Source organism: Quercus suber, unplaced genomic scaffold (assembly GCF_002906115.3).
Source record: "Quercus suber isolate HL8 unplaced genomic scaffold, Cork oak 2.0 scaffold_73, whole genome shotgun sequence".
NCBI classification, from domain to species: Eukaryota; Viridiplantae; Streptophyta; class Magnoliopsida; order Fagales; family Fagaceae; genus Quercus; species Quercus suber.
In genome coordinates this window covers 1,536,782-1,553,345 of record NW_027069538.1, presented here as the reverse complement: position 1 = coordinate 1,553,345, position 16,564 = coordinate 1,536,782, and the positions used below count along the sequence as shown (strand labels likewise).

Below are 16,564 nucleotides of genomic sequence, written 5' to 3'. Positions count from 1 at the left end.
CTGCCTTCTTTTCTTTCCTGAGGAAAGGAATTAGGGCTGCCTCATTGAACCTGCATCTTTATTTCATTGTACCAGTGCACTTGCTTACCTGAGACCAGAAGGTGAACCAGTGGGACTTCAGAAAATCTTGTATGCGCGGGTCTCATGAGACCCATGTCTCCCATGAGACCGGCGCACGAGATACTTTCTCAACATAGAACCACCAGCATTAGTCAATTATGGTATGGGCAGGCTGATGCAGTATCCTTTCCTTTCAAGTATAAGAAGGGAGTGAAAGACATTCTTTTTTCTATTTGATAGGGAAACTTGAAACTGTGAAAGACATTCTTGGTTAGAAAAAATTAGACATAACTTCGATGTCATATTAGAAAATGTGTTATGAAGAAAATAAATAAGATAAGGAATTTAATAGATTTTATGTGGCTCAGCCTTAGAAGCCTATATTTACATGGGTTCACCACTTTTTTTTCATCAATCACAATTAGCCATATAAAGAGTTATGACAAAAGTTGTGCATTTTTTTTTTTTTTTTTGTGGTACTAGACTTTTTTTATCCTAAATCAGTAAATTGAAGGCTTTTCCAGTTTTCCTTCTCTTCTCAGTGTGGCTTACTATTTTTATTTTTATTTTTATTTCTTTAAACCTTTTATTTTAAATTCAAATTTTAAAACATCCATGTTTTATCCTAAATTCTTCATTTTTTTTTTGAGAAGATAAATTCTTAATCCAAACACTCACCTTATATATAAATAAATAAATAAAACAACAACCACGTTTTCTATTTCCAAATTTTATATTAAAAAAATCCCGCAACCACGTTTTAAAAAAAAACCTTTTATAAAAATAATAATAATAAAACCTATTTTCTAACTGTTCCAAAAAAATATTTATTAAAAAAAAATCCAACACCCATTTTTAACTAGAATTCTTAAAAAAAAAAAAAAAAAAATCAATGTTCTTTTTTAATCTAAGACCTAAGGGCCTGTTTGGCAAGCCATCTTAAATTCACATTTTTACATTTTAAACAATATTATACGCATTTTTACACACATTTTCACCTACACGTATTTTAAAAAACTACAAACAACATTACTCAAATTACTCTACCAAACACCTCCATAAGATAGGATAAGCACTAAAACCAATCCAAATTCAAAATTTTTTTTTCCAAACAGTAAACCAGTAACAAAATCCTATATTTTAGGTCATTTTAAACTTATTTTTCGGATAACTACTTCAAAAGTTTTAACCGTTGGCAAGTTGGCAACCTCATACTCTAGCTTCTCGGTAATCCATTAGCACACATCTCCATTCTTGTACTCGTACAAATCACTCAAAAAATTTAAGATTATCATAGATTCATAGTCATTCACTTACTCGAATTACCTTTGAAGCTTCATCGTGATCATCGCTATGATTCCTGCTCTCACTCAACCTTCTACTTTTACTTGGTGGGTCTTTTGGGTTCTCAAAGTTTTCAACTTCTGTATGTGGTTTTCTGCTTTCTGATTTTGTTTCTCTTATTGAGATTATCATTGTTTGATTTTGAAACAGAGGTTATAATTCAGAATCATACACATCCTCCCATCTCTCTCTCTCTCTCAAGTCTCAACACTAATAGTAGGTAATGCATACCTGCTATGACACTCATATAACCTTGAAAACATTAAACATTAAATATTTGCAAGACATACAATTGCGTTGTAGTTGCTATTAATTTGGAAGATATTAACTCTGCACAGTGCATGGTTTGATGTCCCATGGCTTTCTGGATATGAATGTATATACTAATAAAACAGAACTACTGAAGTTTAGTGTTTTTTTTTTTTTTTTTGAAGGGTTGGAGATATAGGTCAATTGTGAAGGAAACATAGCTTATTTCATAGCCAGCAGTGCTTACTAAGAACTCTCACAGTGATCGGCGTTGTTAATTGTAGTATTCAGTGGAGGTATCACAAGATGTTCAACAAACAAAAAACAGCTGAATCATCTCGGTAAGGATTCCCTCTCCCTTAGAGCATTCCCATTAGCTTCTTTAAAAATATATGTATTTTGCACTGCCAAAACACATTTTATTTATTTTACATTACCACTTTAAAAGCACACCCCGCATCCTGTTTTTTATTTTACAACCCATCACGCGAAAATGATATATTTTCTCTCTCTCTCTCTCACATAATTTATTATTATTATTTTCTTCTTTTTGGAAGAGAGAGTGTATAAAATAATTTAAAAAATCAAATACATTATTGTTAGAGTCTTTAGATATTACTGTTGCTACAGTAATATCAAATGATGAGCTGACGTGTTGAGTTTTAAGTGTGATTTGTTTGCATTATTCAATGAGAATGCTCTTATAATTAATATTTCATTCAATAGTACAAAGGCACAAGTTTCATAATTTTTTTCACAACTATTGAGGTGATAAATTATGATTAGTGTATAACAAAAGTGAGCGTTATTGCTCCATCTTTTTATTTGCTAAATTCGTTTGTAATATTCTTTCTGTTTTGTCCCCCCGGCCCTTCTTATTCTCAGGTTGTCCAAGTCTACATCTTCAAAAGGTGTCCAGCTTCTTCATGTCCATGGTGTGCCTTTGGACAAAGTGAGAAAAATATTTCTCTCTTTTTTTTTCCCATCATTTCTCTACACTTCTTTTATTTCATGATATCTTTTTGTTTTGATCATGATAAAATCCCTAGTGCTCATAATTAATATTTGTGTAGGAACTTCTTGCTGCAAGATCAGGCAAAATAGCTGCATTTATTAAAGAAAACTCCCAGGAAGATCTTTGTCATTTTCTCGAAGACATTCCAGCTGACCCAAATTCTTTTGAGCTTATTGCCAGATTCTGTCATGGGTTTGAACTGCAGATTTCAACCGAGAATGTTGTACCCCTCACCTGCCTTGCTTACTACTTGGGAATGAATGAAAGTCACAGCAAAAATAATCTCTTAATCAAGACTCTTACCTTCTTTGAGCAAAGAATCCTACCCAGCTGGAATGAAACCATTGAGGCACTGCTTGCTACCGAAAATATTTTGCAACAAGCAGTGCATTTTGGCATAGTTGATGCCTGTTTAAATTCTATTATTGAAAAGGCACTTGTTGACCCTTGCCTTCTTGGTGAACCTATCAAGAATTTGACCCATGCTGATAACAATGAGGACATTGATGATATGAATAGGCCAAATGCAAGGAGAAGGCTATTTGGATTTGAAGGGAAATCAGAGGATTTGACAATGCTGCCTCTCCAGCTATATGAGCCCATCATTGTTGCAATGAAAAAGCATGGAGTCCCATCAAAGTATGTGGCTGCATCCCTTTGTAAATATGCAAAGAAATGGGTTTTATACAAATCCACAGGATATGAAGAAATGACAATTCATAGGGAAGTCATTGAAACGGTGGAGAGGCTTCTGCCTCATGAGAGAGGACTCATTCCATGCACGCTATTGTTTGACATGCTTCAGTCTGCAATTGTTTTGGAAGCTAGTGCTGATTGTAGAAATTGTTTTGAGACTAGGATTGGAAAACAACTAGATGAGGCAACAGTCAAGGACCTCTTAATACCTTCTCAAGGCTATGCTAAAGAAGTACAATATGATATTGAGTGTGTGAGGAGGATACTGAAAGTTTTCTATACAAATTACACTTGTTCAGACGTGTCAGGGCTAATCACAGTGGCGGAACTCATTGAAGAATTCTTAGCTGAGGTTGCAAGTGACATAGATTTGAAGCCAGACACATTTATTTCATTAGCAGAAATGTCAATTGCAGCTTCATTGGGAACTCAACGAGGCGCTGATGGAATATACAAGGCTATTGACATCTACTTGGTCAAGCATAGATACCTAACAGAGGTAGAGAGGGAGGAAGTGTGTCGGGTTTTGGATTGCCAAAAGATGTCCCCTGAAGCTTGTGAACATGCAGCCAAAAATGAAAAGTTGCCGCTAAGGGTTGTGGTGCAGGTTTTGTTTATAGGGCAATTGAAGCTGCGTGACACGATCACAAAGGAGATGCAGGCTTCTTATGACAAGTTGAGAAAGGAAGAGGAGGATCTAGCAAGGCTAGATTGTGGTGAAGAACAAGCAAGGACAGGAATGGAGAAAATGAGCAACAAGGTGATGGAGCTAGAGAAGGAATGCAATATGATAAGGAAAGAGATTGCGAGCGTATGCAACCATACTGTGAAGAAAGAGAAGGGTAGCATGTGGAGAGAAATGAAGAGGAAGTTTGGATGTATCACTACCATGCATCATCCCAACTGCCAAATAAAGAAGATGAAGAAGGTGAATCCAAATATGGAGTATGACCTTTAGATGGTTGTTCCATTTCTTATTTCCTTTCCAAGTAGTTAGGCTTTCTTTCCCCACTCATTTTAGCTTCCATGGTTCCTTGAATAACATGACCACAGTCCTTTGTTTAGTGCCAATAATTTCTGCAGTTTTTGAGTTCCAAGTACTCTTTTAGATTTTTCAGTATGATCATCAAATTTTATATTCAAAATTTCAAACCAGTGCGACTAATATTTCACTAGTGATGATTGTGGGAAAAGCTATGGAAGCTTGGAATGAAAGTTTTAACTTTTAAGAACATGTTTACGAGAATGAATTCTTTGAATTAAGCATGAAGATTTTTTTTTTTTTTTTTGAGAAATAATTACAATATGCTGCTAACCCCGCAGCTCAAACCTTTTTCCCTTAGACCCCCAAACACTTTGGACATGGAGAAGTGTCAATTCAGCTACAAGGCCTTTGGCTAAACATGAAGATAAACATACAAACTTTTTCCAATTTAAAAATCATTATAACGTGAAACTTTTTCCCCTTTTAAAATAAGACATTAAAAAGCATTTTAATGTCAAATTAGTAATCCGCATTCACACAATATTTACTAGTCACATACATGGGTGTAATATAATTTATTTTATAAAAATATAATGTAAAATTTCTTGGGTATGTAATGCACGTGTTATTTAAAATTTTCTTTATTTTATAAGTTTTAGGTAATGAAACATATAATATATTTTGCATTCAACAAGTAAATAAAAAAAGGTAATTTAATAAAAATATTTAAATTACAGAATTATAATATTATAATATTATTTTATATATATTGAGAAAATGTTATTAAAATGACTTTCTTAAAATATACCATAATCCATTGACTAATTTGAACATATTCAAGAATATATATATATATATATTAAATGTACAACCTCATTCCATTGAACACATGTTACAGGTTACATTAAGTTTAAATTATTATACAAGTATAATGTCTATATTATTGAAACTTGAATTTTAAGGTAATCTTGTGAATATTTATCATTTTTTAGGGTTCATATCTCTAATTTCTAATGCGCACGTGGGTGTGTTGTATTTTTTAGCCCAAAACTAAATAGTTTGGCCCAAATATATTAAAATTTTCATACTTTTCAACTCAAAAATTAAGGAAATTTTTTTTTTTTTTTGAGTTCAAAACTGAAAAAGCAACTTATAAAAAGAATTAATTTAAGGCACAATTAGTCCAAAATGGACCAAATAGGCCAAAATGGACTGACCTAGATCAAATTGGATCAAATAAACTGAGGTAGACTGAAATAGACCGAATGCACCGAAATAGACCGATTAGACCAAAGTGGACCAAAATATTGTATTAACAATAAATTCTACGCTTTAGCTTTTACATATTATATATATATATATATATAAATATAAATTTCTTAAATATAATTTTATTTAATAATAAATGGTTGCTAGTTATGTATAATTCATTTAAAAATTATATAATTAATAAATAAGTCATAATTGTCTATGCATAGATGATACAACTATTGATTACGTTATGGAGGATTTTTTCAAACAATAAGTACTTCAATCAATTATACAATCAACACGATATTGAGCAAGTTTCCTATATATTCTTTTCTCTAAAAACAAGTAAATCAACCATTCAATCAAAACAATATTGAACAAATTTGCCATTTCTTCTCTTCTTGAGAAACAAGTGGCCTAATTTTATTTTTATTTTTATATAAAATTATGTTCAATTTATGATTGGAAAATAACATATTAATTCGACTGTTGTGAATAACGGATCAAAGGTACCTCCTCAGATTTCTATTGAAGGTTGAATTGGATCAAAGCTACCTCGCCAGCTTTTCTATTGAAGATTGAATTAGTACGCAACACAATAGAAAATTTTCATTCAATGGGAGTTATAAAATAAGCTTAGGCCTTTTGGTTTATAATATCTAATACTTCTAAAAGGAAAGAATGCCAATTGGTTGTGGCTGACTGGTAAAACAAGCAAAGACCAATTTGTCGTTGATATGGTTGATATTTGCAATGGTAATGAGTGCTATATTGTCTAGGCTATAATGAAACATCTCATCTTTCAATTTGTTGTTTACGTTTGTACCTGTTTGGTACAGTTTATGTTTCAGCACTTATTTTTCTATCATTAAGAAAATAAGATTATTTGAAAAAGTGCTGCTTAAACCACTTTAGCAAATAGGCTCATGGTTTTATATAAACAACCCGCAAGATAAGCATCTATAAGATTGGAGATAATTAAGTATGCTAGCCCGTAATGATCGAGCACAAACGAAAATTATCACCAAGAGTAGTGGTTCAATAGTCACTAGAGATACTCCTAAAATGGTTTGGTGGGTATTAGATTTTGAGTTTGACACTCGCAATAAGAAGTGCTTAGTTGTCATTGATGCTTTAGTAAAGTCGGGATAGTTATGACTCACTAAACCTAATGAGTATGATGTTACTATGATCATGCTTAGGTAAGAAAACCACCTTAGCTGCCCCTATAGGGTTTATACCCTTTATTTCCATTAAAAAAAATGCTGAAACAAAAATTAAACAATGTAATAAGATAGCTGTATGGATTCTTGGACAAAATAAAATACATAATTGGCATAGTTGTATGGTACTACTAGTACTTAGTGCCACCCTCACGAGCAAAGCAAGGACTTTCTCTCTCCCTCTCTTATAAAAGCTTTTTTTACTTCTCATTAGGCCCATTTTGTGTGAATGTGAGTGGAAATTTCATGGTTGGAACTTGGAAGATTGGTCTTTTGTGTGTGTGTGTGCGGTTCACGTTGGAGATATTTATAGCAATGGCAGGCGTGTAGAGTAGTAGTGATGAATGAAAATCTCAAAGACATGAAGATGGACCCAAAGTCCAACTCTAACATCGTGACAACCAATGACAGACAACAAGATACTTCTCCCACAAGCAAACATTCTCTCTTTCTTTCTTTCTACCTTCATAGCCACAGCTTTAAACAGACGCGGAGTACTTGTCTTTTTATTTTTTGGGTAAACACTCCGTCTTTGACCACACACTATTAGTACTTTTTTACTCTCTTATAGTGGAATCAAATATTTCTTCCCTCCCGTGATTACTTTTTTACATCCAACAAATTAGCTTCAAATGTCTTTATCATCTCTGCTTCAAATACACCACAATATAGACGTGTGGAATTACATTCAAAGTCAAGGTCTCATAGGACTAGGAATAGAGAATTGTTGGTTGGAAATTGCTTATGATCTTATGTTCACACTTAGGCAAAACAACTGGTCAATTTCACAATTAATGACTCCAAAGATTATATATTTACTAGGGTAAAAGGTGTTACACATGTTTCCTATTCACATATTTTGACAAATAAGAATATTTAGATATTTTTAAATATTTTACCATTTTTTTGAGCATGTACAGTTTTCCCGTTCCATGCACTCTGGATTAACCTCTCTCACCCCTCTCTCAAAAAAAAAAAAAAAACCCAAAAGAAATAATAGAAAAACACATTTGTATTCATGCTTGAGTAAGATCTCATTGTATTTCAATTATGGCTCCCCATGGAAATACAATGAGTTTGTTTGTATGAACTATGAAGGAAGGGGGGTAAAAAAAAAAAAAGTACAAAGCTACTCATTTCGGTCATCCTAAAAATTGGGAACAATAGGGTCCCAATGTCCCGTATCTTATTCCAAATGTCATATATGCCTGTTCTGTTCTAACTTCTTCTAATGCTGTTTTATACTTTTTATTTTTCTTTTTTTAACTTTGTTTGCCGTGACTTTAAGCTGTCAATATTTATTTGAAACCTTAAAAAAGCATCATGATTTATGACCCAAAAACCCCGTCAAATGCGTTTTGCTTCCATTTTGAAGAAATAATTCAAAATGTCTCTCCAATAAACTGTAGTGAAAATTGAAAAGCCAAAAAAAGCCACCTCCCATTGACTAGTCTATAGCTCAAGTATCTTTCAATCCCAAATCTCAATTAAGATTAACAATTTTGTACGGGAGTGATTAACCTCAAGGTCCTCAACAACTTTGGATTTGAAAATCAATTTTTTTTTTTTTTTTTGTTGAGAAAAATCAAGTTTCTTTTTAATGTAGAGTTTAGGCTCAGAGAATTTGGAATAGAAAAGACTGATTGCAACTAGAAATTGGTTCAGAGAAATCTCCTTTAACTCTTTTAACTTAATACACGAGGATTTATAAGACTATTTAAGTATATTATTTAAAAACAAAGTTTTGCTACAAAATTACTTGTAACTAAAGACTACAACTTAATTAAAAAAAAATTAACATTACTATATATTTTGAAAATTTAAACGTTAAATTGCATGTTCTTTATACTCTTAACATATATGTCAAATTTTGTGTCAATTAGATATTTTTTGCTATATGATTCATAAATGTATTTTTTATGCGTAATTTTAGACTATAAAAATTTTCAATTTAAACAATTGATTGATGACATAATTATCAATTTTTGATCTTTTAGAAATTTTGTAAGCATGGAAAATATAAAAAGAAAATGTAATTTAATGGTGAATTTGTTAAAATTCACATCCAATAAGAATATATTGAGTGAAGTTATAGTTTTAAAGTACAACCAATTTTGTAGTCAAAATTTGTCATTATTTAAACCAATTACATAACTCATTAAACGTCATATGATGAAAAATACATATAAATAGTCCTTTTTAATCATCACGTAATGGTTGGAGGAAATTTCATCTAAACCGGTTTGGAGGTAAACAATTTTCATATGAAAATTGTAAACTCAAAATCATATTCAGTTCAGTTTCGAGATATTTTGGATAATCTTTTAAAAGAAATGCTATGTTCACAACATTTTTACAATAAATTTTAAGTAGTAGGTTGTTATTGGTTGTTATGAATGAGCACAAAAGTAATTTTAAGTTGTAGATTTAAATTAAAATCAATAACTACTTGCCATATATGATTTGTTATGAGAATGTTGTTGATGTAATACCTCTCATCTTTTCATTATAAAGTCAAATTGCACCTAAACAATATGCCAACTCACCCACACAAAATTGGAAAGTCTAATTTATGATGTAACTGCGAAAAAGCAAGGTTCTTTTGAATCAATCTAAAATTAACCATTCTTAGAGCATTAGCATTGGGGAATGATAATGCCAAATTTAAGGAAAATTTAGAATTTTAAGCCCAAAAACCATCTGCATTGGGGAATGCTAAACAACAATATTGCAATTTTTTTGCAATATTGCTACAGTGTAATTCTAAACATAGAATTGCACTGTAGCAAGTACTGTAAAAAAAAAAAATATATATATATATATATATATATTTTATTTATTTATTATGTAGAGAGAGGAGAGACGTGGGAGAGAAAAGATATAATTTTAAGATATATTATTTTATTATGTAGATATATTATTTTAATGAGTAAAAGAGGGAAGTAGAAGTTTGGGATGTTGAAGTATTGTAAAATAGTATGGTATAATGATAAAGTGACTTTTTAGAATTGTAAAATAGAGTAGCATTGAAATTTTTCAATGCTAATGCTCTTACTTTGCATTATAATCTAATCGCATTCGAATCAAACAACTGCAGCAAATGAATTATTATTATTATTATTATTATTAAGAAATCAATAATTATAATTGAAGTGGGTAAGATTAAAACCCAGAATTAGCTGGATACAATCATATATATTACATTGCAGTACTCATCTGGGGTGGTTCCTATGTGAATCAAAAATAAATTATGTTAGGGACCACAATTTGGCTCTTTACAATTACTCTAAAAACAGGTTCACATGGTATAATGTCGAAAGCTATAAAAAAAATTTGAAAAATTTGAATGTATCTTTCTTATCACCAATTAGTTTTGAGGTGGAATGACATAACTTACGCTCCCGACAAATTATTTAATGAATTATCAAATAATTCGTTAAAAAATGAATTAAAACAATTTAATATCACCCTTCGTAGAAACTACAAACTGTTTAATTTCCTTATTATACTTAAAGTTGAGAAGGACAGTGGTTAAATACGACAAATAAATTGAAGACAAAGTTCAAGGTGTGATCTGTACGTCCTAGTTTAAGTTGAAAAAGGTTGTCCATTACTGTTAATTAAAAATTGAAACAAGAACGTGCACAATAATATAACAAAGCATAAAATTCCGGTTCATAATTTAAAATTTTAGGAGGTAGGCATAGAATTCTTAATGCCCCAATAAAAACCCATCACTATGTATCAGTCACCGTCCAACCTTATGACCTACTAATATATTTTCAAATTTAATTGAATTATTCAATAAACCATTTCTTACTCTTTCCTTAATCATTATACATCAATCAATGTTGACCATAAAACGTGTTGGCTTGTTATTTTTCAATTTTGAATAGCTTTGAACAAAACACATAGATAGGAGAAAATTCTTTCTAAGGTTAGGCGAGCTTTCAATACATCATTTATGTATGCTTTTAATTATGTATATTTTATTCAGGGATTATAGAGTTAGTAAATACTAGTTCATAATTTCTTACCAGAAAAAGAGTAAATAGTTCATCATTAATTATATACGGTCAGATTGATGATATGTGGAGGATTTCTACATGGTAAGTACTTGAATCGACTATGACTGATCTCCTAATTAGATTTTCTAATTCCCTTTCATTCTTAGCGCGATGTGTGATACATAGCATTATTGAATTTTTAAATTTCATATGAGTATTGTATCTAAATAAAAATTGAAAGAAAATGAATGATTCAATTAGAGGAAATCTTATCCCGAGTCAGCAATTCAATCAAAATGATATTAAGTTTGTTTCCTATTTCTCATATGCTTTAAGTAAAAAATGGCAAATCAACAATTCAATCAAAACATCAAGAGTCTTGTAACTTAATTAACATTTTATAATGTTTTTAATGGAGATGTTTAATGTTCAAATTCCTTCTTATTTAATTATCAAAATAATAATAATAATAAACAAATTGTACCAAACAAATTGTCTATCACTTCTTTTTCCAAAAAACATGTGGACTATTTTTGGTTAAATTATGTTCAATTTATTATTGAAAAATAACATACTAATTTTTTTTTTAATTTTTAAATTTGATAATTACAATTGGGGAGGAGAACTTTCTCAAAAAAAAAAAAAAAAATGGGGAGGAGAAATTTTAATTATGAATATTATGGACACCAGGAAGTGCTAACCAATTAAGGTATTAAAATATTACCATACATTTGTGGGTGCATTTTTTGTTTCAAGGCTAAGGGCTACATCGGTTAGGGCTTTAGGCATTTTTGCTTGTCTCACATTAAAAAAATTGCCTTCCTCTTTTTACCTTGTAAGGGATGAGCATGGAGCAAGAGTACAATTAGTTTGGAAAAAAAAAACAAGAAACTTCAACTTCAATGAGACTGAGATTATCCCAAAAAGTTTGAGCTAAAATTTCATTATCTCATTTATAATGTGTTGCAAAATATTGAAAAAAACAAAAAGAAAAAGTCCATGATAAGTTCTACGAACCCCACTCACATATCTTATTACCCACACACTCTTTTTGCTTTCTTAGAAAATAGTACACCTCATTATTTTTAACCAGACTTAAATTAATAAGAATTTTAAGAGACAAACACTTCTCTGAAGGAAGCTTCTCAGTACTCTCCTATCTCTCTCTCTCTCTCTCTCTCTCTCTCTATATATATATAAACCCCCTCACCACGTTCTCTCTCTCACAAACCCCAAACCCTAACTCTCGCTCTCTCGCTCTCTCTCTGTTCTCTGTAGAGGCTTCTCTGTTTTCTCACAACAATGGCTTCCTCTACTTTGATGACTCTCATGCTTCTCACCTTGCTAGCCACCTCGGCGCTCGCTCAGGCTCCAAGATCCGCACCATCCTCATCACCAACCAAGTCTCCATCTCCGACTTCTTCTCCACCAGCCTCATCTCCTCCACCGTCGCAGGCTCCCGCTCCCACCACAAAGGCACCAACTCCCTCTTTAGCTCCAACTCCATCCGCCACCCCTCCGCCGTCGCCTTCCTCCACTCCGTCAACCTCGCCTCCGGCTCCTCCGCTCGCGCCGGGATCCTCCAAAGCGCCGGCCGGTCCTACCTCGATCAGCCAGCCTCCGGCGGCTTCGCCTCCCACCAGCAACGGTGCCGGTTTGAACAGAGTCGCCGCCGCCGGATCTGTTGCCTCAGTCGTCTTCGCGGCGGCTCTTTTGCTTTAGATCACAAAATCGCCGGCGTTCGTTTAGGGTTTGATTCTATTTAGTACTAGTTTCTATTTTTAAATATTTAGGGTTGATGGGTTTCCTTTTTTATTTATTTGTTTTGGTTTAATTTAATTATCATCATTATTATTATTAGGTCGGTGATAGTGGTGGGATATATGTTCAAGAATATCACTTGGGGGTCTGTGGATTGCTTTCTATCGTTATTGTTATTATATTATCATTTTTATTATTATGGATTCTTTTTTATAATTTTTTTTTCTGCTTTACATATGTTTGTGTTTAATGTCATATTTTTTGTTTAACGTGGATTCCGAGTCTGAGAAGAGTTACATTATACTAACGAGCAGCGGAAAATTTAATCACGAGTTGAAAATTCATAATTAACCCTCAAAATTTTGGGACTAAAATGTCGAACATTGGCAAATAACCTTAAAATTGATTTTGTGGATGTGTATGTTGTATCAGATTTTGCTTTATACATGTGATCTTTGTAAATTATGACTGTTATCAGTGTGCTACAACCTATGAGAGTGATAGTGATTACTGATTTGAGTGACAAAGAAAGTGAGACTAGTGATCTTTGGTTAGAGAGAGAGAGAGAGAGAAGGGCAGGTGTGAAGTGGTGGAGGTGTTTTTGTCTTTTTATGATGGGATGAGAGAGTGTGGAGTCTCAGAGGGGGACAGCTGGAGAAGAAGTGAGAAAGTCATATGAGTGTGCTTTTCCCTGTTATAGTTTTTTTCTTAAATTAAGTAATGGGTTGTTTGGTTTGGTTTGGTTGGAAAAAAGTTGAAGACTTCTTTACCTGAGTCACATGCTTTCACAGCTGTCTTTGGAAGCCCCATGTGCTTTTGCCACAGACAAGAGAGAGAGAGGCAATAGACTACTAGTCTTTCTTTTAGAAAGAAGAAAAGTTCAAATAATTCTTTTTATTTCTTTTAGATTATAAATTATACTATATCTTTTCATAAAATTGTGTTAATTTGTTCTCTATAATTTTTCAAATGAGTTATTAAAAAAAGACTTTTTTAAAGAGAAAAGTTCAAATAATTATATATTTTTTAGATTATACATTTTATTTTTCTCATTAATCTAAATTTTGGTATTGTTTTATTATAATTGTTTTAATTTGGTCTCTATGTTTTCCAAATGAACACTTATCCTTTAAAGCACTGGCTGGCCTATTTTCATAATCATGATGATGTAAATTACAGACTTAAAAGAGAATACCTAACCATTTAAGTGGGGATTAATTACTTATACGACTAGTAGCCTTAACATTAGAATTGTTGTTGACTCATTACTAGTCTTAGTCTCAATTTTCTTCTCAGTAAGTCTTGAGTCTTCCATTCAATGGTCAAAAGTCTACCCATGTGAAGGGGAGGACTCATGTTACAAAAACATGATGGTCTACCCATGTGAGGGAGAGGACTCATGTTACAGAAACATGATGTATTTTTTCGTTAAGGGGTGAGGACTCATGTTACGGAAACTTGATGTATTTACTCCTTAAGAAGAGGGAGAAGGATATTGAAATATAAATTAATTACATTTTTTTATTAGTGGAGAAATCTTGGTGAAGAATGTAGGATACTGTTAACCGTTGTTCACCCTTATTAAAGACCGCTTGATACATGTTTTTCCTTACAAAATGTGCGAGTCCTATAGCTGTGTGGGCTGTACAAGGCCAGATACATAAATGATAAATCTATTTATCTAATACATGATGCACCGAAGCTTATGTTTAAAAGGTATAGATATTGTCTACGAAACAAACACTTTCTCTTCAATAATGCACTAACTCTAGTCATGAGTTTCCTGTATTTGCTAGTTTCATCTCTTCCTCCAATTTTTTTTCCTTCACTCAGTTTTTTAAATGAAACTCAATTTTAACAATATGGTCCTGCATCATTAATTCAACCATCTTTCAGCAATCTCGTATATGGTCAAAAAATATAGGAAAATGTTGAATCTATTACTTAGTCCGTAACTACTAGTAACAATAACTGGTTTAATGGTTAACCTATTGTGGTTTTCCCAATCTGGTTAAACAACAGCAATCGCCACTAAGTTTACGTTTCAGCAAAAACAAAAACCAAATGCCACTAAATCTTAAAAGGAATTAGACCATTCTTCCAATTAAGGAGAATAAATGAGTCCATCACGGCTTTACCACATCTGAATTACTAAAGCTGGCCCATGGGTCAAGGAATTCATGTTAGCAGCCCACTCTTACATAATGCTGATTTGCAAGCCCAGCAAGCTCGCACCCTTGAGTATTCGACCATTAAATATGATAGGCAAGAGAGAAACCTTAAAGCTTGATCTTGTCATGAATTATGATACAATCTATTGAACCAAAAAATTGTAAGCAACGATGTAATAGGGGTGTGAATGATAGCTTAGTGTAAGTAACAGCACCCTCTATGATGTTCAGTTTCTATGGTTCAAACCTTATCTCTTTCCTTCCCCACTATACTTACCTAGCAAATTTTTTTACAAGCAACGCTGATTAGTCATTCCTAAATGGTGGTACATAATTTGTGGTTATGCTACTATGTGTTCAAGCCTTCAAGGATTCACACAAGTCTCATTGATACTAGAGATGATAGAAGCGTAAATTGCTTCTTTTAAGTAACAGTTGCGATGCACTAGCCACCTCTTTGCCAAGAAAAGAAAATAGCTTCCTTTTTTTGTGGAGGGGGGGGGGGGGTGGGGGGGGGGGGGGGGGGGGGGGGGGTGGTTGGTGGTTGAACTTGAATGTGTTAATAGTTCATTCACAATAAAGCTAAAGAATGATATAGTACATGATATTTATGAACCGAAAATGACACAAGCTGCATTATTTCCACTGCAAAACACATGGGCTGTAGCCACCAAAAACTAAAAAAGACAAAGCTGCATCGCTGTCGCAGAACACAACCTACAACAAATACTCATAATTCATAAACAGCAAGATGTCCTCTACCTGCTACAAGCCAAATTCCAGCTCTAATAATATAAACCAATGGCCCATATGACCCAATACTATTCTCTGATCTGTCCCTTTGTGTGGGTTAGGTCCAAGGTCGAATCCCGTCAATTACATTATTCAATCAAACCAATTCAGCTGAGCCCATTAAGCACAAACTTAATACTTGCTACCATCTATCAGGGTGAGCAAAAAAAAAAATTGCTGCCACTCTTGATGCAGGAGCATCTTCTAAGCTGTTTTAAGATGTCTTTGTTTGAGTTCTAGCTTGCAGCCTTAGCTATTGAGAACAGTTAGTTACAACTATTTTTGTGTCCAAACAAGAGCCTTAAGGCAGTTAGCTTATATGGCAGTCATTCTTATTTGAATTAGTTAGTCTTGTTAATGAGTTAGTTACTTGTATTAGATGTAACTAGTGTTAGTTTGACACTTGGCAAGATATTAATGATTGTTAGTTGTAGAAATTATATAAGTACTCTTGTACTCTCATTTTGTAACCAATTCTTGAGAATTAGTGATTTTAAGCCTTTGTGTGCTTTTCTTTGGAACTTAGTGTTCTTGTAGAGGTGCCTAACCACCTACTAAATGTTCTGAGCAACTCTCATTGCTAAACAAACCCAAAACAGTTCAGCCTACACACATTTCCTACATCAACTCTCCTGGTGAAAGACTATTTATAAAACATATGAGCCTGCACTCCAAATGGTTTCTTTATAATAAAGGATCACTATTATAACTCCATCTGACAATAATTATGGAGTCTTTTGGCTGAATATTGCAAAAAATTGATTTTATTTGTGATATGAGTACTGTTCAAAGTTATTTAGGAAATTGAGGAGAGAAGAAAATTTCGGCAACCTTGTTGTTCAAATTCTAACAAAAAAAGGATGAGAGAGGAGAGAGAAATGATATGATAGCGAAGTGAGAAAAGAATCGAATTTCGGTAATGAGGTTACCGAAATTCCTTATGCCTGAATTTGACTGTCCAGATTGATGAAGTGCTCGAAGAAGAAGTGCTCGAAAGGAAAAAAAACCAA

General features: G+C 32.8%; 2 protein-coding genes across 2 annotated transcripts; both read left to right on the top strand.

The window, feature by feature from the left end:
• Positions 1-1,839: 1,839 nt before the first annotated feature.
• Positions 1,840-4,561, top strand: LOC111984973 (BTB/POZ domain-containing protein At5g17580). Its single transcript, XM_024016588.2, has 3 exons — positions 1,840-1,994; positions 2,539-2,605; positions 2,727-4,561. The coding sequence occupies exons 1-3, from the start codon at positions 1,960-1,962 to the stop codon at positions 4,320-4,322; spliced, it is 1,698 nt and encodes a 565-aa protein (XP_023872356.1). The 5' UTR covers positions 1,840-1,959; the 3' UTR covers positions 4,323-4,561.
• A 7,571-nt stretch (positions 4,562-12,132) lies between these two features.
• Positions 12,133-12,552, top strand: LOC111984967 (classical arabinogalactan protein 10). Its single transcript, XM_024016583.2, has one exon. It carries the CDS (start codon positions 12,133-12,135, stop codon positions 12,550-12,552), a length of 420 nt encoding a protein of 139 aa, XP_023872351.1.
• The last annotated feature ends 4,012 nt before the right edge of the window (positions 12,553-16,564 follow it).